General features: G+C 32.8%; 2 protein-coding genes across 14 annotated transcripts in view; one reads left to right on the forward strand and one right to left on the reverse strand.

Annotated features, from left to right (window-relative positions):
• lap (phosphatidylinositol-binding clathrin assembly protein lap) overlaps nucleotides 1-7,869 on the forward strand; it is a 43,496-nt gene extending 35,627 nt beyond the window's left edge. For all 13 annotated transcript variants that reach the window (XM_029315390.2, XM_029316167.2, XM_029315940.2 and 10 more), the window contains one exon: nucleotides 1-7,869. The gene's annotated coding sequence lies outside the window, so the exon portion shown is untranslated.
• LOC114941528 (xanthine dehydrogenase/oxidase) overlaps nucleotides 7,640-26,760 on the reverse strand; it is a 21,146-nt gene continuing 2,025 nt past the window's right edge. Inside the window, exons 2-19 of the mRNA XM_029316577.2 lie at nucleotides 18,977-19,093; nucleotides 18,567-18,616; nucleotides 17,945-18,125; nucleotides 17,215-17,346; nucleotides 16,721-16,877; nucleotides 16,246-16,453; nucleotides 15,064-15,590; nucleotides 14,191-14,488; nucleotides 13,309-13,827; nucleotides 12,907-13,090; nucleotides 12,228-12,524; nucleotides 11,168-11,603; nucleotides 10,544-10,672; nucleotides 10,282-10,412; nucleotides 9,712-9,970; nucleotides 9,477-9,573; nucleotides 9,070-9,180; nucleotides 7,640-8,162 (exon numbers count right to left, since the gene is read on the reverse strand). Coding sequence (XP_029172410.2) covers nucleotides 8,095-8,162; nucleotides 9,070-9,180; nucleotides 9,477-9,573; nucleotides 9,712-9,970; nucleotides 10,282-10,412; nucleotides 10,544-10,672; nucleotides 11,168-11,603; nucleotides 12,228-12,524; nucleotides 12,907-13,090; nucleotides 13,309-13,827; nucleotides 14,191-14,488; nucleotides 15,064-15,590; nucleotides 16,246-16,453; nucleotides 16,721-16,877; nucleotides 17,215-17,346; nucleotides 17,945-18,125; nucleotides 18,567-18,616; nucleotides 18,977-19,023 — 3,831 coding nt within the window. The 5' untranslated portion in view covers nucleotides 19,024-19,093 and the 3' untranslated portion in view covers nucleotides 7,640-8,094. The remainder of the gene's footprint in view (nucleotides 8,163-9,069; nucleotides 9,181-9,476; nucleotides 9,574-9,711; nucleotides 9,971-10,281; nucleotides 10,413-10,543; nucleotides 10,673-11,167; nucleotides 11,604-12,227; nucleotides 12,525-12,906; nucleotides 13,091-13,308; nucleotides 13,828-14,190; nucleotides 14,489-15,063; nucleotides 15,591-16,245; nucleotides 16,454-16,720; nucleotides 16,878-17,214; nucleotides 17,347-17,944; nucleotides 18,126-18,566; nucleotides 18,617-18,976; nucleotides 19,094-26,760) is intronic.

Genomic DNA, 26,760 nt, shown 5'->3' on the forward strand with positions numbered 1-26,760 from the left:
GATTTCAAATGGAATTAAGAAGACGGAGCGGAGTTTTGTAAATACCGTGTAATATGCCTAGAAAGAGGAAGGAAACAAAGATGTGTCTCGCTTATTTCCGTTAGGCATGGCCCGATCGCGATCTTTCAATCATTGATTGTCATCTCACCGAATCGTCTTACTGTGAAATACGATCGGCAAATTGTATCATATACTTCCTTGTAATATTTGCTCGCCGAGCAAAGCATAATGCGGCACGCATTACTCCAATATGATGCGTAGTTCTCGCGAACATTGTAATAAGTGGTGTAAAAAATACGTCGTTTAAGCGATTATCTGTCTCCCATCTTGAAGAGGCAAATCGAAGAGCGATCGAATCTTTGAATTCTTTAAATCCTCGACAAATGTTTGCGGGAGTCTACGCATTAGAGAGTATATAGAGGCGTTTTTTTGTCCGCCTTGTAAATCCGTAGCCGGGCATAAACTGTGTAGCTTAGACGAATTAGTTGTTCGGACGCGAGTTGCGTTTAGAATGACACGAACACGTGCGGCGAATATCTTCCTGATGAGGATGAACTGTGATAGTATTGCGCCGTGATAAGTGAGCGCAAGGCAGTTTTTCTTCGTTGATACAAGTCGAGCAAGCCTATTATTATCGAAGGATGCATTTTCTAAGTTCGATGAAGAATTTCCGATAATTACATAGCGATATTTAGGTACGATTAATTTTTACATTTGGGAAAGGGATGGGAGATTGTTGTGTGTAACTGATGATGCGTGAATTTGAATTTAAGAGAGCGCAGATATATAATAAATCGGTAAAGAGAGAAAGAGAGAGAGAGGTAGAACACTCTCCGGTGGTTCGTCATGGTTCTAAACGTAATCGCGTTAGATTCTATACACACGTAGCTGACGATTGCACGTATACCAATGTTCGCATTAATGTTTAAAACCGGTTAAGCGGAATGCAGAAAAAAAATCGAAATAGAGATTCGCACACATCGGGCACATATCCTCGTTGTAATATAATATAATATAATTATCGCGGAGTAACTCTGCGATTGTGTATGGATATGTTGTTTCGAGACGGTGCGAAGCAGAAAGAGAGAGAGATAGAGAGTTTCGAGGCATATTCTTTTTTCTCTGTCGAGAGAAGTATTAAATATTAAATACGATAAAAGATATACGATAATTATCATATACATATATATGTATTTATATATGTACATGAAACGAATAGGTGGACTCATTAAATGTTCTTTATCCGTATACTGTTCGAGGATATCTTAATTAGATAGTTAACGAAGTATGTTAAAACGAGTTAAGGCTACGACGCTCATACAAAGTAATTACGAAATACAACAACGTGGATGTACGTGGTACCATCGACGCAGTCAATATCCTGTTTCGTTTTGGGATTTTGTCGACACACACATATACACATACACATACGCACACACATACACGTACTCGCGATTCTCGTCAAATTAATTAAATGTAAATGTCGTCGTAACTGAGAAAATGAAAAAAATCTATCAATGTAGCGTGTATATTGTATTTAATCGATATCGATTATTTATCCGCGATTGCTCGCTCGAACGAATGAATAGACTGTAGCAGAAAGAGACAAAAATTTGACGATATTTAAACGCAATGTACGCAGTACTAGTCGATGAAAGTCTGCTCGATTTTCGTTGAGGCCTCTCTCTCATACTTACACATAATACACCTTACACACACAGATGTACATCACAGGCTAATGCTTGGTCTTATCGGTCGCGAATATTCACCTCATTTCCTAGAGTATCGCCTATAATTTGTTTTCCTTCAGTCTCTTTCTATTATCACTTATTATTTTGCATCGAGAACTGACACTAGACCGATTCTTCCGACGTCGATTAACTTGACTGATCGCCCATTTCTTTCCAGATCATAATACTCTTGCTATAATAATATAAATCGTAATGGAGGATTCAGTTGATTAATGTTAATCGATATTAGCGGAATCGATCGACTATTGAGAAACTAAGCCGGCACGTTTCTGAGTATTTCCTACCGTTATTAGTACTCTTTTTAGGGCTAACACTTGATGTGTTGATTCTTCTCATGTACTCCTCGTCTCAATACTTTTTAATTTTCATTAGCGCGCGTACGTATATATCTCGATAAGCATAAATATGTATATATATATATATATATATACATATATATTATATATATTTATATAGGAATAGGAAAATTTTCTCCGAGTGGTCTCGAAAAGAGCGTATATATTACTGCAAAATTTTGGTTCGCGCGAAGTTTAGATAAAGCTTAATTTAAAATAAAATTCGTTTTACTAGCGGATGCGAAGCGAATGCAGATATATTGTCAGGCTTGTATCATGTTTGTATCAATATGGAACTTGATATCAACTCGCTTTTCTTCGTTTGTCGATGTACTCTTCCGTTGGTTCGCGTGATTGATCAGGTTCTGAGCGCGTTCTCACTCTTCTCGCGAGCGTATCTTTTGTATAATATAATATGAACGTATATAGGATCTTCTCCGAGAGCGTAAATAATTATTACGGCTGCCGCGGGGACAGTTTGCATTAGTTTGTTAGTTAGGCTGTAAATCGGGGTAGAGCTTCGAGTCGAGCTTCAATCACAGAGATCGCGCGAGTTCTTCAAAGATAGCGCCGGTAGCTTTAGAATTGTCCAATATCGAATTTATTATCAAGTTAATACAGTCAAATAATATACGTAATGTATCGACATAATTAAAATTATTAATATTGTTACCGAGAGATATTGTTTATCGGATAAGTGAAGAAAAATTCGTGCGATTCTATTCAACGTACATATTTAGAATACTAGCGTTTTGGCTGCACAAAGCGCAGGCCTTAAAGCCTGTATATAACTTTCTTCATTTATTTATAATTTTCTCTGTTTGATTGCTGTGGATCTGTGGATTCATTTTCATAAAATTGGTACCAAAATATTTCTATAATGTTACAAGGATGGATGTTATGTTTTGTTTTCGTTTCTTTTCTCATTTCTTTTTTAATTTAATTTTAAAGAGACAGAATTGAGTACTTCTTGTTATTAAAAAAATAGAACGAAACAAACAAAAGCCACGTAAGATTACTCCCCGGAAAATTAGGAAAATTTTGGTACCAGTTCCACGAAAATTGATCCATAAATGTAGAAGTAAATCGCAATCAGGTAGACAGACAGAGGAAAGAAATTATATATATATAGATATGTATACTAGGAAGAGAAATCTCTAACATATAAATAATCAGTACAATTAGCATTGCACATGCGTTCTGACTTTAGTCAATTAATGCATGCTGATGTCATATATATAATTAAGTAAATCTAATCCAACGTTTTTTGCCTATGATATGGAACACACGATTTTCTTCGTTTATCCGACGAATCGTTCGCGTAATCGAATTAAATCACAGATTGACATTATCCGAGTGTCTTCTCCTCGTTGTACAGCTTTCGATCATTCTGCTCTTTATTTTTTATTCTCGTTCGGGATCGACACATTCGTGCCTAAAGCTACCGGCGCCGCCGAGCGTAACAGGACAATATTACGTATATATGATTATCGTATCATAGGAAGGTGTAACGAGATAATCCAACTGTATTCTATCTCTCTCGCTGTAAACTAGTAAGATATTCTTGTCGCAACTCCTTACCGGTCCGCATAATTAATGTAAAGCCTCTCGGCCGTGTAAGGATACATATACTGTATATTGTTAGTATTTATAGAAAGGATCTTATATATTTATCAAGAAAATAAAACAGCCGACCGATCCGACGAGCTAATAAAAATTCTATCGATAACAGTCCAGGAACGAGAGAGAGTACAGGAAAGATAGAAAATGAAAAATCGACGCCGTATCGTGTCTCTAACATTTTTTTCATCACGATCTAATAGAGATGTCTTCTTGTTGCTCCAAGGACGGCTTGTCGCGCTTCTCATCTTCTCCTCGGAGAAAGAGAAAGAAAGAGCTCGAAGTTTCCAGGGAGAAATTACTGTTATTTAGTTTTAACGTAATCTTATCTATGCTTGTATATGTATCATTGTAGTATATATATATATATATATATATATATATATATATATATATATATATAGAAAGAGAGAGAAAGAGAAGGAAAAAGAATGATCATGAACTATAGAGCGATAGTAAATAATTTAAATTCAGAATGTGAGAATTAAAATTTCGAGAGACAAGCATAGACGTGCAAACGCCAGGCGTACACGCGCGATATATATATTAACATAAAAAAAAGTCGAAAATTTCTTTAAGGAGAGAGAGAGAGAGAGAGGAAGAGAGAAAGAGAGAGAAAGAGAGTCATATTATATTTTATAAATATACAAAATTCAAAATCTTGCTCTATATAATGTAAGATGTATAAGTTACAAAAAAGTAATCTAATATGTCTCTGCTTTTTTCTTCTTCTCCTTCTCCTTTTTATTATTCTGTAGAAGAGAAAAAAAATTGTGTGTGTATAGATCTTTATTGAACATTCGATTGCAATTTTGTAATTTATAAGTAGGGATTGATTCATATTACGTACGATGCGTTTAGCAAAAATGGAATATTTACGATTATAATAATGATATTATGCAATGTGTGTGTATGTGCGTGTGTATGCATGTATCGCGCGATGTACTACTGTCGTTGATTCTTGACGCTGATTATTATTAATGGCAGCGTTTTGCACGATGACCCGCCGGGTGTCATCGTTAAACGATTTCAATTACACACAGAGCAGAGCGATCTCTGTATCGTATATGTGAGTGAGCGCGTAATGACGACAATGCCTTCTCGTTGTACAAATGTCGAGGGAAAAGATGAAGAGAGGAAGAAAGAAAAAAGAATCGTAATATCACACAATATCTTTCGCGGCGTATATATTTACTTTAAGATATATAAACACACACACATACAATTCAGCATAGTGTTTTGCTGTAATGATAGGCGAAAAGAAATGAAAGAATACATATGCATAGAAATTCGTAGATAGCGTGCAAAAAAGATGATATATATATATACACATATATATGGCTGTGTGCTGCGAAACACGCAAATTATTAATCGAGTGGTGACTAAAGTCGCGGTTTGGACGGGACTGTAATAAATTGAATGGATAGTTTAATTAGCATGAATTTATTAGCATAAATCTTGTATAAATTAGTTTTATTAATTTCTTTAAATCAATTATATGCATGTATATATTTCATACGGGAAGTCTCGAAATCACGCATTTTCAAGTAGAGAAATAGAAATCAAATTAAGAAAGGTCATGGCTGTTTCATTCAACGTCAATAGGAAGCTATTTGAAAAAGATTATTTTTTTCGAAGAGAGAAATGTAAATTATATAATAATGAGATTTTTCTTAGAGCTATCAATTCATTTTAAACTTTAATTAGGTTCTAATTACAGAGATATTTAGGGAAAAAATGACAAATTTACAAAACTAGTTCTAAATTCGTATTTGTTGTAGAATCCGGAGAACATATGGTCTGGTAAAAAAAAAAAAAATGAAATGCTCGTATAAAGATGCAATCAATGTGTCTCTTGCGTTGCTCATTGTGATTATTATCTTTAACGCATGCGCTCGGGCGTCGCACACAATATCGATTCTTTTATTATACCGTAATTGTCCGAATAAATGGACTAAGTGGTAGAAAAATAAAGAGTTTTCGCAATTTATCATGTGACACCGAGTCTCGTCCGAGTCGCGCGACTTGAAGTCGTCACGGCCGCCTGCTTTCTCGTTCGACCACATGTTTGGCGGCGAAAATCACAAAGACACAAAAGCGCGAAATATAAATATATATCACTATCCTCCGTTCAAACAATAACGAAAGGGACCGCTCTACTTTCTATAGTGTACACGGCGTTTAAGGTAGCTCGCGACGATTAGAGAAAAAAAAGAGCTCGTTTAAGGAGAGCGTTTGGTGTTCATCTAAAAAGAATCCGTATTCCGTCTACTCGTCTCTCTTCGTGACGGATTCGTTATCAGGAGGAGGGACGAGAAACGACGGAGTACAGGATGTCAAGGACGAGGGATACATGCTCGTGCATCGCGGAACTATTTATCCGGAGAGGAAGGATCGATCTAATCTCGGGGAGATTCGAATCTCGACGCTGTATTAATTATCGCGAAAAACATGATCTCTATTTCTATTATGTATCTACAAGGAAATGTATTTCCCTGTAGACACATTCTAGGTAGCAATGTCAAATGATGTCATTTTGACGTTTAATGACGTCAGTTTAACGTTTAATGACGTTTAATTACGTCATTTTGACGTTTAATGACTTCAGTTTGACGTTTAATGACGTCAAATGTCAGTTTGTCTGGGATATGTCGCAACATCGAAATTTTATCTCCTCAGGATCACGTCGATCCTTTCGACTTCCTCCGCTATTTATGCTTAATGTTCGGTATATTTGTTACGCGCGCGCGCTAAGGATTTTTAATTATTAAGGCTGCGCGCCCTGAGTTAAGTTTGGCATGTTTCTCCCTTTCTCACCTTCTGCTCTCGCGTGTGTGAAACGCGACACACACACACATTCCTAATAGCACAACATATACGAAAGATATTGAGAGGATATTCAGAGGACATTGAACATCTTCAGGATGTTCTCTGAACGTCTTCGGGATATGTGTGCTGTTAGGGATGAATAGCGATTATTAAGGATGGACGATGTTAAAAAATAAATCGATTAACAGAAAAAATCATAAAAGTATCGATTATATTAATAAAAAAAATTAATGAATCGTTTTATACATACAGTATTATTATAGACGGAAAGGGCCAAAGCACAGACTTTTGCATAAGACACAAGGGATCTGAGATTCAATTATAAGTTCAAAGTCCTTCATTTCTATTCTAGAAATAAAAATGAAGAACTGACATTTCTATTCTGTCAATAATGTATGTATAAAGTGTAATGTTATATATATGTATAAGATTATAAGAGAAAATAATTTGGCGATACTGAGTGAAAAAATCGAGTATCGATTGAAAATATCGATGAATTGAAAAAAGCAAGTATCGATTAATCGAGAAACATCGGCCATCCAGCGATTACTTCAAGCGTAACGGGACGTCTTGAGAATGGCGCGAGTAGTGCCGCGGAAGGAAGCACACATTCCATGTTTTTCTCCGGATTTTGCGGCGAACGCAGGTTCGATGCACATTTTATTATACGTTAATTGCGTAATTTCGATGCCGATGTCAAACCTCCGATATGCCATAATCTCGTTTCGTTCCGTTTTTTTTCTAAATCTCTGCCCTTCTTCTCATCCACCCTCAAGTGCAAATAATGCAAACGATGTCGACGTGTTTAACGTTTGATGTCTACGTATATATACATGTACATATACACACACACACATATATATATATATATATATATGTATGTATGTATGTATGTATATATATGCGGTAATCGTTGCTGTAGATTCTCTTGAGAGAGGTTATAAATATATATATATATATATACTTATATTGAGAAATATTATTTATATATATATACGATTATCATTTCTCTCTCTTCGACATATACTTTATATTGTATTATCATTAATTACAAATTATACACCGCAGATATGTTGTTGTAATATTTACTATGTAGCACATCAATGGCGTTTAATAGAGAGTATTTATTGAAATTATTTACCATAAAACAAAAGTTGTGTGCCTTAGTTGTGTTATAAAAGCCTGTTGACTAAATCTAATCTAATTACAAACATATACATACATATTTATCACTATCGCGCCGCCATAGTTACCCTGAAACCTCTTGTATCGGCGAGATGCCGCGGATGTTAAAAAAATGTGTGTATTGTCTTGTAAATCGCGTCTAAATTTATTCTGGTTAGAAAAAAAAGAATACGAGATATATTAGAGAGACGAACGACAATAACTATAGGATTTATTTTAAGCGCCGCTTTAATATATATAAAAATTTATATATATTTATATATAAATATATATATATATATATATATATATATATATATATATATATAATATTTATATTATATGTATATATTATATATATAATATTAATATTCGCGCGCGAACGAATCATCCTTTCAGAGCACCATGTTGTCCTTGCTGGTTAAACTATTTAGAAGTATACGTTCGTTGGTGAATGGTCCATCTGCGAAAATTACGAGAGCGGATACAGATATAATCGCGAGTATATATTAATATATAATAATATACATTATAAGAATTTATATATACAGGCTGAATTACGCGCCCTCTTAATTCTATGATCTAGAATATTTTTTTTTCTTTTTTGTTTTACTTTTCGCTGTAAATACGAAAATTATTATATTATTCGTTGTATGGCTTTGAATGGCGCAAATAATATTAAATCAGCGTGTAATCGTTGCATATAATAGTTTGGAAGAAATAATAAAGTGAAATTAATTGGGTCGGAAAAGTTCAATCGATTATTTCTTTCAAACTGTTACCTATTTCTTTTCTCGATTAAGAAATTTAATAACAATCAAATCAGGCTTTATAAAGAGAGATAAGAAAAAACAAATCAAGACGTAATAACACGATTAAAAAGAAATAATTCTATTAATGTAAGCGAAGAGGTACAATGAAGATTTAAACAATCTACATCTGCAACGATTGTAGTATAGTACATTCAAAGCCAAGTGGGCGATTCACCCTGTATAGGATGTCCCACAGGAAATTGCTAAAACTAATCAGCTGTCATTTTATAATGCATGCAGTTATTGAGAAAACAAAAATTGTATTGAAAAGAGGAAAGTCTACAGTTTTTAAGGGATATATTATAAATAAAATGTTTGTATACCAGTTTATCTAATTGAAAAAAAGTAATGAAAAAAGTGCTAAGTGGTATACAAACATTTTATTTATATCCATTAAAAACTGCAGACTTTCCTCTGTCCAACACAATTTTTGTTTTCTCAATAACTGCATGCATTAAAAAGTGATAGCTGATTAGTTTCAGCAATTTCCTATGGGACACTCTGTATATTATCGAGTATACGAGTATACACAGTCCCTGCTTGCTAAGAAGAACTTACCCAATTGATACCAGACATCCGTATTTCCGGCATCCGCCCTGGCCGAGTTCAATGCATTTCGGATCGCGATGGGAATTACACAACTCATACAAAGCGGTGGCTCACCGGTCGCTACAAAGGAATATTCTTGATTAATTGACAATCTGTAATCCTTTCGGATCTGCGTTTTTTTTTTCACTTTTAGCCGCCAAACAGTGTAATTTTTGCAGTTATTATATAATTCCGATCAATGTTATCTAGTTAAATTTTTAATTATTATAGGACATCTGTACAAAAAAATTTCTAGTTAACAATTCCTTTAAAAAATTGTCGAAAAATTCTTCAATTATCCAGATCCTTGGTTTTTGATAATAAATGCAGATCCGACGCAAATCCGAAAGGATTAAACAAGCGGTTTCTGATCTTACCCTTTGAACGGAGGACACCGAGTCCATTGCTCGTGTTCCTGGCGAAGGTCACGCGGAAGTCAACGGGAATATCCTTCGCTCCTGGCGGTTTATAGTTCTAGAACGAGAATAGAATACTCGATGAGATCAACTTAATCTTTCCCTTTAGGATTCTCGTTGAAATTGCGGGAAGATAGACCGCGGTTTTTTGAAGATATTAGAAACGTTACCGAAACACTCAATAAAGATTACGTACCCAAGTTCTGTCATTTATCAATGCTCCTGTTTTAGGATCGTACACCAGTTCCTCGGAAGTCCAGTATCCCAATCCCATCACGAAAGCACCCTCCACCTGACCGACATCGATCTCCGGATTTAAACTCATACCAGCGTCCTCCATTAAGTCCACCCTTTTGACAATGTGCTGGCCGGTCAACAGGTCGATCTCAACCTCGGCGATGGTGATGCCGTAAATCTTGTAAGGCTTCAGCGTGTCGTCGCGTGTAGGCGCGAACCTGTCAAGGTAAGTGCACGATTGATTAAATAATAAATAAATAAGAGGAGCAAAATGAGCGTAAATTACGACACATCTTTTTTCTATATAAAACTGAACATCGCTTGATGTTCGAAATTAAATCGGATAATATTGATTGCATTGATCTAACAATGTAATTAAAAATATATATAAACTATTTGTTAGCAATTATTACAAGAAAGATTAAATTTAGTTTGGATAATTGATACTAATCGCGCGATACCATATTTTTGGAAAAATATCAAATCATGTAACTATTTTATTAAACTGCGTTAAAAATGTGATGCTTACATAAATCGCGCGCATAAATCAACATCCTTCAGATAAGCTGCAAAAACGAGCTCCTTCCAGCTCGGGTCTTTCAAGTCTTTCTTGATCGGCTCGAGTCTCTTTAAAAGTTCCTTGCAAGCCTGAATCGTGGACTGAAATCCACCGTATATAGAGTTCAATTATTATTATTAATCAATTAATAATACATAGTATTTTTTACATGCATCGCGTCATTTTTTCGTGAAACGACTGAAGATTAAACTAAGTTTAGATAATTCCTTACGTATGCGCAGCTTTCGCTGGTAACACTTCCTCCGGTAACCGAGTTATTGGGCGTTACTATGTTATTGCTTGCTTTGACGGTGACTAAGTTGAGGTCGATCCCCAATGTATAAGCTGCCACTTGAGCAACCTAAATGAGAGAACAAGATAAGTCTTTTTATACAAATAGGTATAACGGCAATCCTAATAGCACACATATCCAAAAGATATTCAGAGGACATCCACAGGATGTTCAGGTGTCTTCTGGATGTTCTTTGAACGTTTTTCGGATATGTGTTCTGTTAGGAAAATAATTAAAAATTCCACAGGATGTTCTATGAACGTCGTTTGGATATGTAGGTTGTTAGGAAAATTAATAATTAATCTTAATTTTTACACGCTGCAAAAAGCGTAAATTATCCAGCAAATAGCAAACTGATGTCATTAAACATCAAAATGACATCATTTTTGACGTTTATTGACGTCAGTTTGCTATTTGCTGGGTAATTTATGCTTTTTGTAACGTGTAAAATTAAGATTAATTATGACATTTTGACGTTTAATGAGTCAGTTTGCTACCTGAGTCATATAGTATGAAATAACACATAATAGGGATTTTGGGACATTTTTTCTGACAATATTGTACCTTAGTATTTATACCCTGGCCGCATTCGACTCCGCCGTGTGTCACGCAAACGGTTCCATCGCGCGCGCAAATCGACACCATGGCGTTGAATTGTCCCCAAAACATGAACGGATACATCATCGGCACTATAGCGATTCCCTTCTTCTTCCAACGATTCTCGTTGTTGAATGTGTCGACGGCTCGCTTTCGCATCTCGTAATCAGCTGATTTTGACAAGTCGCGCAGCATTATTTCTAGCAAAGCCTTGTCGTCGGCGTTCATATTCGCCAGTCTGACTTGCAGTGGATCTTTCTTCGTCACCCTCGCGATGTGCTCCATTATATGTTCGGTCAGGGCTAATCCTTCCGTAGAACCTGGTGCTCGAGCGTACGTGTTTGGCGTGATGTCAGTTTTTACTTCGTATCCGTTTAGAGTCCAAGAGTCAGCCACGTAACAACTGTTAACAATCGGCAATGACAAACGATTGTGAATATATAAAAAGTGTAGATAAACTTTGTTAAAATATTTTTATTTTTTAGCGAATAATCTATTTTTCAATTGTACAAAAAAATATTTTTTTTAGAGAAATCTCTATCTCTAGTCTTATAATAATAAAGAAATATTTTTTTAATTTTTTTATCACGTTTTCTTCGATTTTTAAGTTAGTATTAATATTATTTAAATATATAATATTTATAAATTAATATCTTCGTAATTTGGATTTTATATGTGAAATTTTAATTATTTAGTGAGTAATTTAATTTATTTTTATATTTTTCTCTTTTTCTTTAAACTTTTTTGTTTATTTAAAAAATATTCATGTAATATTTATAAATTAATATATTACCATATTATTTCAATTAATTTCTTATTTTTACCGCTCGTTGAATTTTTGTGTGTAACTTTGATTATAAAATTTAATGAGTGGTTTAATTAATTTTTACATAATATATATTTCTCCCTTTCTCTTGACACATTTTTCTGTTTGACAAAATTATTTAAAAAATTAATTTTTTAAACACTGAATTTTGTTTTTGAGGATAATGTTACTTATATTATTCGCTACAATTTTGACACGTACCTAGCTATGTGATGCGCTACGGCCCAAGAGTGAGGCTCGTTGTAGACGCAACCTTTGTTGCACCAGAATTTCGAGTCAAGATACTGGATAACTCCTTCATCATCGACGCCGATCTCGTATTCATTGCGTGTTGAAATTCTCTTGCCTACCGATTGCATGTTGCTCTCGATCGTCATGACGAAACGGGCCGGACGATTCAGTTTGTGACATACAAGAGCGCATGCACACGCGATTTGTGTACTGCGCGAAATTTTTGCTCCATATGCACCACCGATTCGTTTCACGCTGACATTGATACTGTCGAAAATTAAAATTACTTATTTATTATTATAATATTTAAAAATGCAAACTTTTTATTCCCAAACTAATCTCATAAATTAAATACTAATTAATTTATTGAAAAAAGATTGACAATAATGTCTTTTGATTGCAATTTTGGTTCTTTAATTGTAATATATCGCAATAACTTTTATTAAAAACTTAGGGCTGCAGCAAAATTATTGCGATATATTACAATATTAATTTATTATATAATTAAAATATATAATTCATTTTGTGATAATGTAGGCTTTCGGAAATACAGCTCGCATAAAGACATAAATTATGTTGTTGCGAGGATTAATGGGGAAATATGGTATCTATATACTATCTCCTCGTAGTAGGGAGATTAATGACTCACCTATTATTCTTGACATTAAGGCAATCCGCGATAGCTACTTGAATGTTATCTATCCATTGTGAAGCTGGATAGACATCCATGCCGTCCTCCACGGGAACGCATACGCAAGATTGAGTCTCCATAGTGTAATGATATTGAGTACCCATCTTAAAGACACCCTTTATTACGTGCTTTGTATTTTCTCCTGAAATAACGAAAACCCAAATCGGAAATCGCCACATTTTTGTATCAACCTTTCTCAAACTTTGTCAAAATTTCAAGATATTTTCTTATATATCGATAATGTATTATAGGTCTTTAAATTCTATTTATCAATTAATTTAATATATCGAAAGGTTGCCTGAAACGTTGAAATCTTTAAACTCGAAATTTTATCTACACCTCAACCATAGCAATTTGTACCTTTTTTCTTCGCCGGAGAGTTCACGCCTTGCATGATTCTGCTATCGTCCTTCGTTGCGAGCGCGTCCTCGATGGTTATCACCGGCTTCCTCTGCAGGGCTTCGCTGTACTTGATCTCGACCATCTTCGCAGCCTCGTTCGCCAGGTTTTGCGTCTCGGCAGCGATCACGCCGACCGGTTGACCCGCGTAGAGAACGTCCTCCTCGGCGAACAGGACTTCGTCGAACATCAGCATCATCAACTGACTGGCGGCTGAGGTGAACAGATTCTTGCCAGGCACGTCCTTGGCGGTGAAGAACGCCACCACTCCCTTCTGGGCCAGCGCCTTGCTCGCGTCGATGCTTTTGATCTTGCCGTTACTGATTTCCGTGGAGACGAAGGCGCAGAACACTTCTCTGGGATACGGTGGCAGATCGTTGCAATACTGAGCCTCGCCCGACGTCTGCTGGATCGCCTCCAGCTTCACCGTCGGCTTGTTCACCGGCCACGTGCTCTTGTCCGAGTCGTAGTCCTGCGTACCTGGATGTTTTTTTAATTTTTCAATAATTACTAATTACAGTGTGATAATTCGTGGCGCAATTTTTTCTCGAGAGATCGGTTCGGTAGATTTATAGACTGTGTTCCAGAATTATTTGTAAACTTATTAATAGCAGATTTCTGGGATCATTTGGGATCACATGATGGTCCCCCTCGACATTTTCATACTGAAGAAAAATCATTTCCAAATGATCCCAAGAATCTGCCATTAACAGGTTTACGTTTTGGGACCCCCTGTATATATTTCTATACATTTTTAATGTCAAAATTGCTTGATTAATATTTTTAATTGAGAACGCGAAGATAAAACTTGAAGAAAAAAATATATTTTGCTGATTATTCTACCTGAAGAGACCTCTCGTTCCAAAATACTGCCTCCGCTGCGAAGTTTGCGATTCACGTTCTCCGGTTTGATGCTCAGCACAAACTTGTAGAACAATCCTTCGGCGAGGGTTTTGCGGAATTCCGGCGAATAATCCGGTAACACGTGGTCAGGCTGCAGTTCATTGTGCAGGGTGTCCAGGGCGGTTTTCAGCACGCTTTCGTTGAGGATCGATTTACCCATCAACACCGCCTCCGTGTTCTTCGCGTGCAGGAAGTGCTCATTGATACCACCGAAGATAATGTTGGGTTTCTCCAGCACCTACAGCGAAATCTCGAGTAAACTCATCGTTTTAACGACTAATACCCTATCTATATCTATTGATAATCCTGTACTTGTGACTTATTCCAGCGAGTAGTATAAACGATGAAAAACCATACTGAAGTTCGTTTTTAATCGTAATTTTTGTCGATTGTGGTGTACGACTGAAAACCAACTTCCGTATGGTTTTTTACTTACGATTGAAAACCAACTTCCGTATAGTTTTTGATCTACAATTGAAAACCAACTTTAGTATGGTTTTTGATATATGATTGAAAACCAACTTCAGTATGGTTTTTGATCTATGATTGAAAATCAACTTCAGTATGGTTTGATCTACGATTAAAAACCACCTTCAGTATGGTTTTTAATCTACGATTGAAAACCATCTTCAGTATGGTTTTTGATCTACGATTAAAAACCAACTTTAGTATGGTTTTTGATCTACGATTAAAAACCAACTTCCGTATGGTTTACGATCTATACGACTCATTGGAATAAATACACAAGTAGGATTATTCTTAGGTATAGATAAGGCATGACGAATGACAAAATAATTGGAAACACGATTATACCTTGCCGTCTCCACCGAGCTTGAAAAGGAAGCCAGCGTTTATGTGCGCGTGAGCGTTCTGTGCCCTTGGCATGATCTTGTAAGATCTATACTCGTAATCGTCGGACAGTGCCGGAAGTACCACGCTGTAGATGATCTTGTGTTCCATGTCGGTCTTGAGGAACTCTTGCAGCATCATGCTTTCCTTGCTTCCGGGTCCCTTGAGAATATGTATCTGGGTACCGGCGGTCTCCAACATTAAAAACAGGTCGGACGGAAATTCGTTGTGCGCGTGCTTGATCATCAGGTTGCCGGCGATACTGCCGATGTTGCGTACCGGCACGCTGGCGATCAGGTCGATGTGATGAGCCAGGTGATGCAGGTACTTGAAGCCCGCCTCGGACGAGTACTTCTGGAAGGTCTCCATCGCCACGGTGAGCGATATACCTCCGCCCAGGGTTAAAGATTTATCGGTCTTCTCGATGCGACGCAGCTCCGGGATGTCGTTTATGTCGATGTGAAGGGTGTTCTTGCTCGTGCGATAGACACCTACAAGGTTTGAATTCTTGGATATGTGTTGCATTAAGTCTTATTTAATTGGTGATACTATACTGAATGTTTATTGACATTGATTCGAAATATAAATTTTAATATCGGAGGAGAGATCATTATATTAGGCGAGGGAAGAGTATTTAGAAATGACACAAAATATTTCACTTTTAAAAAATAATGCGATAGAAGCGAAACACTTTGTATATTGGCTGTCTATTCGCGTATGGATTTTTTACGCGAAAAAAATTTGTTAACTTGACTCTCTTTCAACTAAATATTATTTTATTAATTGAACATTAAAAATATTTAAATTAAATGCAACATATTAAATCAAACAAACGTATATTTGACTTAAATACTATATAATATGTTCAATTAACAAAATAGTAATTTTGTGGAAATGTTTAGTCACAAAGTTAACAAATTTTTTTCAGTATAATCTTAAGTAATCTGAGGTAATTTAAAGGTAATCCGTCTCAAGGGATAATTTTTGTGCATTAAATATGTTTCAAGCTCCATGTTTGTACACATTGCAATTTAATGCACATATTTATAAAAAAAGCTGACTAACGTACACGCTTCGTACTCTTCTGTTATTATAATATAAATAGTTAAACTTTGTATAAATGAGAGAACTTCTCTTGAAAATTACCGTGCGCCGTATTGCCGCCGTTTAATATGTACTTGGCCTTTGGTTTCTCTTTAAATACCGCGAAAAGATCCTCGATCGAGTAAACTTTATGGAATTCCGTATCTTCCAACTTTACATTAAACTTTATATTGTTGTTTGATTGTTTATCGGCGCAATCGTTTGTACATGGCAGCCCGTTCTTCGGGCACGTTTTAATGTTGTAAATTTCCTACAAAACATATATATTATTGCACTCTTATATAATCCGTATATAAAAATATTTAAATAATTAAAATATTAATAAAATATATAATAAAAATACATAAAAAATATTATCTCATAAATAAAATAATAATAATTTGTTAGTATTATATTATAAGAATAAAATATAATTCAAAATTTCATATAACGATCGAATGAAACTGATGAATAAAATTAATGAAACTGAAGGGAACAAAGTTTCGGCGATTGAAACAGAACTTTTCCTCCCGATTACCTCGATATCGAGAATACCCCTTTTCAATGAGGGAGGCGCATCACTGGCGTATCCTTTAAACGCTTCCAGAATCGGACGATAACCGGTGCATCGACAGATGTTGCTGCCAAACGAATTTTCGATCTCCTGCATCGTTAATTTCTTGTCTTTCGTGAGACTGAAAGTTAACGATACGCTACGTTAAACGGCGGATATAAACGAGCCAATATTTATGCTGGAACACGATGTTTGAATTAATTAAAAAAGGGATAATGCCATGGGCGTCCACAGAATTTTTTCCAAGGGAGGCATAATTAAAATTCTTTTGTTTCTTATTTTTTGTTATTTTATTATTTTCATTTTTTTTAATATTAAATATGTAAATAAATTCCAGGGTTTATTCAAAAGAAGAGCAAATGCTTAATTTGTTTACTGATTCCAAGGAGAGGCAAATGTCTCCTCTTTCCCTCTGGACGCCAATGGATGATGCCTTTTTTCCAATTTCTTCGTTATACCTGTAAAGATTCATCACCATGCCTGGGGAGCAGTATCCGCATTGCGAGCCATTTTTTCCAGCTAGGGCAGCCTGAATCGAATGATAGCCATCTTTTCTGTTTCCTATCCCCTCGATCGTTTGAATTGCCCATCTGTGAAATTTTCGATAAGAGATATGTAGGACACGAAGATAAAATTCGTCGCAATCTCGACGAGAAAGAAAGTAAAATTTATATAGATAAAAAGAATGAAGATAACTTCAATATTAAAGATAAGATAGATTAAATTAAATAGAGAAGATTTGAAAAATCTTATCGAAGATATATAGTGTAAACAGGAGATGGATTCTTTGTCGAAAATTACGGGGAGTTTTTTATATTAACATATACTCTTATATCTCTCCCTGAATTTTTATTTTTTTTCAAATTTTAGACAAATTAAAAAGATAAAACTTGGTGGATATTTTCCACTAATAAAAAGGATATTTTTTGTTATCTTCCTATCGTTATAAGGGGATAAAACTAACAATCCCTATTTAATTTTTTTATTAGAACTTAACTCTTATATATAAGAAATCCCCTTTCAATATTTTCGATAAAGAATTATCTCCTAAAATTTTTCGCATCTTTTTAACTACACCCTGCACAAGCTAAATTTTCGGCACGTAATGTAACTCCTTCTCTTGGCGAAGTTGGATTCCAAATTGTGGATGAAATTACGCCGCATGTATATATATATATATATACGTACCCGTCGCAGATTAATATCGGTACGAGGCAAGAATTCACGGCCATTGTCTCTCCCTTGATTTCCGCAGCCACGATACAAGCGCCGCAGCCACCCTCGTGGCACATGGCCTTTGTGCCGCGGAGTTTCGCATAGTCGCGAATGTAAACGTTGAGGGACGTGTTCGCCGGTATGTCTCCCGAAACTGAAAGCGAGTTTGCGATATTATAAAATCAACGGAAGAGAGCTGCACGATAAAACGTACAGCGCGAAACGACATATATATGTATGCACCTGTGAAGTATCGACTTTAATTCAGAATGTCAGTATTCCGAAAGCTGTTATGACAATTAAATTTTCATGATAATTGAATACAGAGCTTCTATAGTGTTGCATTTAAATTTTCATAATTGATTATAATCGTTATTGCTACATTACAATTAAACTTTCATTATCAAGTTCTGTGATTTCCGCCATATAATTATAGACTTTCGTAATTGAATCTTTATTATTTCAATTATATATTGTTATAATATAATCGTATTGTTGTTTATTCTGTTGTTTAACTCGAAACTTTTTTTTTCATCTTTCTATAATTAATATATATTATCTATAAATTAGACATTTTCAAAAAGAAAATACGTACCCTCGTGTGGGACTCCATTAATTGTAAACTTAACGGAGTTCTTGGTATCCCTGCAATGAAATGTTAAATTAAATTAAGTAGAATTTTAATATTGTCAGCCGAATTGAAATTTTTTAGAATTTTTTTTCATTTATATTTCATGCACTTGATATTAACAACAAAAGATATTAACATGAAAATAATTACAAACAGATATATTTCTTTTTTAGAATTTTCTTGTAAGATTTTTTTAGATTTTTCTTTTAAATTTTTTTTTAAAGATAGAATTCAAAAGCTTCTAAATTTGCACGAAGCTTTTTGCGCTTGTTTTTGTGTTTGTCGCATTTATACGCATAAAATAAATAGATCAGCATAAATATTATAAAACATTTTAGAGAAGAAATAATTTTTTGATGGTGGTAAAAACTTACCCTACACTCTTTTTACAAGAAAACTTTAATATTGATGTTTTTGACATTGTCAACTGTCAATTGTGCCGATGTGTATACGAATCAATCCTTCGTCTACGAGATTCTTATAAGATGTACCTTTCAATAATAATAATAATAATAATAATAATAATAATACGTAAAAATTCAAATTATCAGATATAAGAATTCTTTTGAAGGAAAGCGATGATTGCGTAAAGCGACTATGATAAGATTATGCACACAAACATTTCTAGATAAACGACATATAAATAATGTTTGACATTGCTTGTACTTATACATTGAAATAATTGTTTTGTATGATATAGTAACGTTATCATATAAATTAATATAAATGAAAATTATTACGTAGAAAGAGAGAATATTTTTGTAGTGTAAAAATGTAAGAATAATTACAAAAAATTAATATTTATTTCGAAATTCACATTGTACAGTGATAATCTCTATATATATATAGTAGCAATTAATATTCAATCTGTATATCGAACCCTATATAGGTATATAGATTATCACCGCACATTGTGAATCATGAAATAAGTATTAATTTTTTGTAACTATTATTACATTTTTACACTACAAAAATGTTCTCTCTTTCTACGGAATAATTTTTATATATTTTAATTTATATGATAATTTTTTGATATACAATATATAGAGATAACAATAGAATTTATTAGTGCATAGTGCTATTTTTTTATTTTTCTAACAGTGATATTTTCAACATTTTGCGTGATATAGAAAGGTGATGAAAAGCATTTTTCACGGATAAGCGATTAAAAATGATCAAATTTTGTTAAACAAACATAAAATTCTTCTTGGCGACATATATGTGTTGAATGAAAACGATATGCACAAGAAGGTCGTTTAGTGATTCTGTTTTACATAATGCTCGCATATTATTTCTTAAAATCTACTTTTTCATTTATTCTCCCGCTGCTGAGAAAAATCGTCGAGAGAAACACTTTATTGTTCTCTCAACTGTAAATAGCCATATTGCGACGAGTTGTGATATATACATTTTAGTAAAAAGTACTAAATCATGCTGTCATTTACGAGGCTGATTGTGCGTAATAGCTCTCGTGTTTTCAATCAGCAGATTAAATATTAATTGTTATTATTGTAGTTTATCACTGCAAAATGTGAATCATGAAATAAATATTAATTTTTTGTAACTCTTATTACATCTTTACACTACAAAAATATTCTCTATTTCCACAGAATAATTTTCACATATTTTAATTTATATGATAACTTTTGATACAATATCTGGAGATATTAATAATAATTTTTTATCAGACATAATGCTATTTTTTTATTCTTATAACATTGATATTTTTGAAATTTTTAACTACTTTGTCAGTACTTTTGGAGAAATTATTTATTACAGAATATATGTTGTGGATTTTTGTTATTAAAATGCATATATATAAATATTTAATTAATTTATGCATTCATATTACATTTTGTTGGATAAAACAATTTTAATATGGAAACGTGTTAATAAATTAAATTCTGTATATATAGATAATGTGTTTTATAATTGTAATTTTCAATTGTAATTTTTCGTCGCATTTGTAGAAAAAACAGACTTAATAGAGGACGAATAAAATACAGATTCAAATAAATTTTTTGTACGATGACTTTTTGAATTGATGCGTGCACTTGGCATTTTTTATGTAATAAAGCTTACATAAGATGCATATATTTTTAGCGATGATTTATTGTATCAAAGTCAATATATACGTTTGCTATAATGTAATGACGCAGTGCAAAATAAATTCACTGTAGAAAAATAAGATTAGTTATTACATCAGATGCAATAATGCGAATTCAGTATAAGAAATTTTGTTGTAAACATGAGTTTTAAATAATTAACAAATTGTTAAAAATTATTAATAATCAAATAATACATATAATCAATGTAATAGTTAATTTTACAATACACTCATATAAATTATATAAAGTTTTATATTTAATATGTGTTGTATTACATATTTTAGAATAATCTATTATTTGAAGATAATGTAAATAAAAAATTTATATTACTTTTGTTGCTTCTCTTCTCGTCTAATCAATTATTAATTAACGTCTCTCTTTCTTTCTCTTTTTTCTCTTATGTTCTATTTAGATTTTGTGTAAAATTTTATGTAAAATATATCCCCTCTTAAATATAAATATATATAGATATTCTACATTATGTTAACGTTAAATATAAAGTTTTATAAAGTTTTTCTCACTGAGTTGGATGTGAAATTATACTATTACACTGGCTATTTATATATGTTAGCAAATATGCAATAACATTTACAATTGTACAGAGTTAGAAACTAACCAAACGGGTCAGGTACTAATAAATGTTTACAGCTATTCAGCATTTAATTAAACGGGAGAAATCGTAGCTCGTTATGCTCTCATGAATTCAACTGGTTACACACACAAACAAGTAATAAAAATATTACTTGTTTGTGTGTGTAACCAGATTGAAAGATAATGCGATATTGCAGAAAGCTTATTGTACACTATAAATTAATTTTATCTTTGTCAAACCTAAGAGTTTATTTATATTTTTTTCAACAAGTTCCGCTATCTGATTCATTAGTATTATTATATACTTTCCAATTTTTAAGCACGTACGAACAATTTTCGTTTGTGATTCGTATTTGAATTAATATTATTTTTGTATAAAGAAATTATTTATATTATATTATATTCGTTATATGTTTAATTAAGACTCCGATATGATTTTGAAAGCTTATATATATATATATATATATTGACTATGCGTAGAGAGAAAGAGAGATAAAGAGAGTGTATCAGGATGTGCACTGATGACTCTTTAAAAATAGGAAATCGTTTTAAAGAAAGAACACTTTAAAGCCTTCTTTAAAGAACTTTAGTTTAAAAACTTTAAAAAAGGATACTTGAAAAAAAGAATCTTTTTATCGAACAAACTCAATTTTTCCTTAGTGAAAAAATTGATTGAAAATTAAAAATTATACCGGGGCATATTTAGATCTACAAATTCGAATAATAATCTGTTTTATAATTCTATTTAATGTTTAAATTTATCAAATATTAAAATAATTAAAATAATAAGTACACTGAAAGAAATGTTAACTTGATTAAACCATATCTTGTTAATTAAAATATATAAAAATATTTAAATTAAATATAACATTAAATCTAAAAAAACGTATATTTGACTTAAATACTAAATATATGTTTAATTAACAAAATAGTAATTTAATTAAAAGGTTAGTCAAGTTACTCAATTTTTTTCAGCGTATAAAAAATTCACTTCCATTACGGAGGTATTTGAAATATCTTGTGTAAGGGGTTTGCCGCAAAAAGGAACAATGACGTGGCAATTTTCTCGAAATCTTGTGATGAAGGTTGTACACGAGAAACAAGTACTTATTACACATAACTGACGAGAGACTTACCTAATCACATTTAAGATAGTACTCTCATTCGCGAGGCGTAATTTCAGCGATGAGATGAATTATGCAGCGCGTAATGATTAACGATCGTCGCTGTCGTGATTAACTAATAATGAGGCAATTTTTTTCTCCCCCGTAATCCGACGTTCATTTTGTTATCGGAAAATTGACGATAAACGCGGAATCTTGTTTCCTGTAGCGCATTATTAACGCATCATCCACAATTATTTCCATATTCATGTATGCATGAGCGCGCGCAGGATTTTTTCTCGAAGAGGGCATAATTCATTTTAAAAAATTCTTCTTTCTTAATTTAAAAAAATTTAAGAGTTTAACAAGTATTTAATTCTAACGGAAAAAATTTTAGTTTCGTTAGGATAACGCACTGTCATCCGCGATTTGGCTCTTATTGCCTGTCTTACACTTTAAATTTTAAAAAATGTTTTATTTTCATATTCATTCTTTATATTTCATATTACATATTCATGTATACATGGGGCTCCGCAGAATTTCTTCTAGAAGGGGGCATAATTTATTTTTAAAAATTGTTCTTTCTTCATTTAAAAACATTAACTTTTTTATCTTGTCTTATTTTCATTTTTTTATATTAAATATGTAAATAAATTTTATCGTTTATTCAAAAGAAGAGCAAATGCTTAATTTTTTTTACTGATTCCAAGGAAGGGACTCTGCGGACGCCTATGCATGTACGTAATGAGATTTTATCGTTTTGTCATACATATGTATGTGTAAATTCTGCACGGTCATTTATATTACGCCGAACATTGTAACATTCTGAGCTATGTCGTATCTAATATCCGCGAACGACTCTTCTAATCTCGATATAATCACTTGATTTCGTAACGTAATTATATATATAACACCGATGCTTGAAGCGCGCTACTGAATGAAAAACTTGGTTAATCTCGACGGAAGTTGTTTTTTTTTAAACCTACTAATGTCTTTTTATATTTTGGAAATTTCGTATAATTTTTGAACTGATTTTTCTTGTCATATTTTTTGTTTTTGGTTCAACTCTACGACGAGACATTGGAATAATTAAATAAATTATTGCACTTTCTAATTAAGACAAAAATTTCGACATTTTAATTATTGTGTTAAGGATATATATGTATTATTATTGACTTTAACGAGTAACATATACATATAAATTTTGAATATCAAGAGTTTCTGAACATTTGAATTAAAAAATGCTTATATATTTTGTATTTTTTAATTGAAATGTTTTTGTATTATTTTTCTGCTTATTTGAAGCAATTAGATAGAAAGAATACTTCTACGAGAAAATGATTATCTTAATCCGTATATACTATATTATTTTTTATTTTCACTTGAAAATGACTATGAAATTGCTACTGCCAAGTATATGCGATTCTCTTTTTTTATAAAACTTGTTGCGATATACATCGAGTGTGCAGTTTTTCCAATGTTCGTTTTCAACGCTCGACATTGTATCGGTTTTCTCCTCACTTTCCCGAGGTTTTGCATAGACGGACGGACATGCGATTGTTAAACAATTAATTCGTATCAAAAATTGATATCGATGTACATCTCGAATCAATTCAATCCTCGATGTTATAAATATATAGTCCAATTGAATATCCGATACGTTATAGCAAAACAATTTTTTTCATGTTTATGTCATCGCGAAATCTAGATTCACACGGAAATATGTTACATCAATTTTAATTTTTTACATTTTTTAAATTATTTTTCAAATTATTTAAATTATTATATTATAATTTTTTATATTATAATTTTTTAAATTATTTACATTTAAAACATTTTTTATAATTTTTAAAATTATTCTCAATATTTCGGTATTCTTTAAATATTTAATTAAGAATAATATAATATCCGTTCGAAAATGTTTTCGCGTTAAAAAACGAAGAGAAAACAAAATGCAATGTTACACATTATACAAATTCCATTTTGTAATGCGAGCTTTGGGAAGAAAATAGCTGATGTAAAGAAATACATTCGTTGTCTGCGCCAAGTCATCTTTTTTTAACCAAGCTTTTTGTATCTCAGTATCAGCGTTGCATATGCATCACGCTAAATCGATGCTTCTCGACGGTTCGATGTGTCTGAACTACTTTCGAGCATTCGATTTCGCTGACTTGTTTCGTATGTCAGCCTCACCGTTTTCCATCCAACTAAAAGCGTACGAGACAATACTATCGACTTTATTTTAGGGTCGACGATTCGAAATGTATCACTGGTAATCTTCGAAGGTAATCTTTCCTGTGATTGGTAAACTAAAATGAACAAATATTTATGATGGAAAAAAGGGGATATTGAAATGTTTCGCTTCAAATGGAAAATGGAAAACGAGTATTGATTTTAATAAAAATAGCACGCTTCTTTTCTTCTTTCTCCTAAATTTACGGCACCGAGCGGGTAATAAAAGTTCCATTCAGAAACAGGTGGTAAGTTTCTACTACATCTTGCACGTAAATCATGAAAAATGGAGCTTGAAAATCTTGGACTTATATCCGTTTAATGTGTAATAAGAACTTGAGTTTATATATTAACAGTGTTGTTGTGTTGGAAACGAATATTTCATCTAGATGATCATCTTTATAATTTTATTTAGATAACAACAAACATTGCATTAATAGGATGAAATCACAATTATTCGAGATATGAAATCTCTTCTGAGATTTGAGTGACATTGATTAATTGAGATTCAATCTTGAGGCCGTAAACAGATTAAATATAATACTTGACGATTTGACATGCGTTTACAAAATAATTTTAGATAAAGGACATTTAAAAACGTTTTATGAACGATAATGAACTTTTCAAAGATAGCAATAAGTATGAATAAAGAAAAAATTAAGATAACATTGTGACTTAATACTTTCTTCACTGATACACTATGTATTTCTTCATCGATCATAAACGTCAAATTCTCGGTCTATTTCGATAAGTGCGATCTCTTGAAAAGATTATTGGCATAAGTGCATCAAGCTAATTACATAATCGGATCATCAGATATATCTTGATAGTTTAATTTCAAGCGTTCTTACAAAATTGCTTGTTCACCAAACTGGCGAAATAAACCGATTCCGAGCCATCGATCGTCCGAAAAGAAGATGAAACTGTGACGCAACATGCGAAGCATTTCGTATATTTTTTTCCTTTAATTATGCACGATTGCATTCTGAGTGCGGAATTTTGCGAATACGTTTCTTTGTATACTTTTTTATAGCATGAGCGATTTTTGGCAACAGAAGAGGAATAAAAACAAATTGAAAAAACAGAACAGAGAATTTTTTGAACGACGATTTGCACTCAAAAAATTGCACAAAGACAAAAGGCGCATTTTATCGTATTTTTCTCGTTATTCTTATAAGTGGAAATACTTATTTTACTTCTTTGCGTTTTTCTTCTATTTTAAAACAATTATTTTTATGATTAAAATAGAACAAACAGAAAAGAAAAAAACAGAAGAAGTAGAAGTTAAAACGACATCGCACTCAGCGATATTAAAATCACATAACATGATAGTACAAAGTAGATATTATTGTTATATTGCGTGGGCGTATCTCACGTTTATTCCTTTGAATCTTTCCGTCACGAAAGCGATTATAACGAGGCAAAGGTGACACGAATAAAAAAATGTATGAAAAAGAAGCGGCGGAAGATAAAAAATATCGAATGATGTTGAGTGTTCAATAATATATATAATCTTGCGAAACAACATTGCGAAACAAATACTTTAATCGTGCAAATTTTTACAAAGGAACCTGATTAAATAATCGGAAGAAATAAAAACATGACGGACACTAAACTTCTCTGTAAATAATCATTTTCCTCAAATTGCACACCGTGACATTATAAGTTAGTTCTATCCTTGGAGCACGATTAAAATTTCTTCTTCTTTTTTAATTCTTTAAATTTAATTCAATTTTTTGTTACTTTTTTTATATTAAAATAATTTTTTAAATGATTCCAATGTTTGCATCATTCTCATACAAATTAATGACAAATATATAAAAAAAGACATAGGTATGTATATATGTATACATATTATCTGTAACGAAATCAAATATCTTATAATAATCGCACAACAGGATAATATGTTCACTCAAATTTCTATTTTCTCTGCACGACTATTTTAATAAATCATGACTTCTTGGGAACAACTGGTTTTAAATATACATATTTAAATAAAAATTACCATTCACTTGGTGCTAATCGACCCAAGGAAGAAGAGAACGAAGAAAATGTCTTGGTACTTAAATCGATGGCATCACTCGACGCCAATCAAACCCGAAGAAGAAAAAGAAGAAGACAATT

This window comes from Nylanderia fulva, unplaced genomic scaffold (genome assembly GCF_048542155.1).
Source record: "Nylanderia fulva isolate GAGA-0341 unplaced genomic scaffold, ASM4854215v1 Scaffold3, whole genome shotgun sequence".
NCBI classification, from domain to species: domain Eukaryota; kingdom Metazoa; phylum Arthropoda; class Insecta; order Hymenoptera; family Formicidae; genus Nylanderia; species Nylanderia fulva.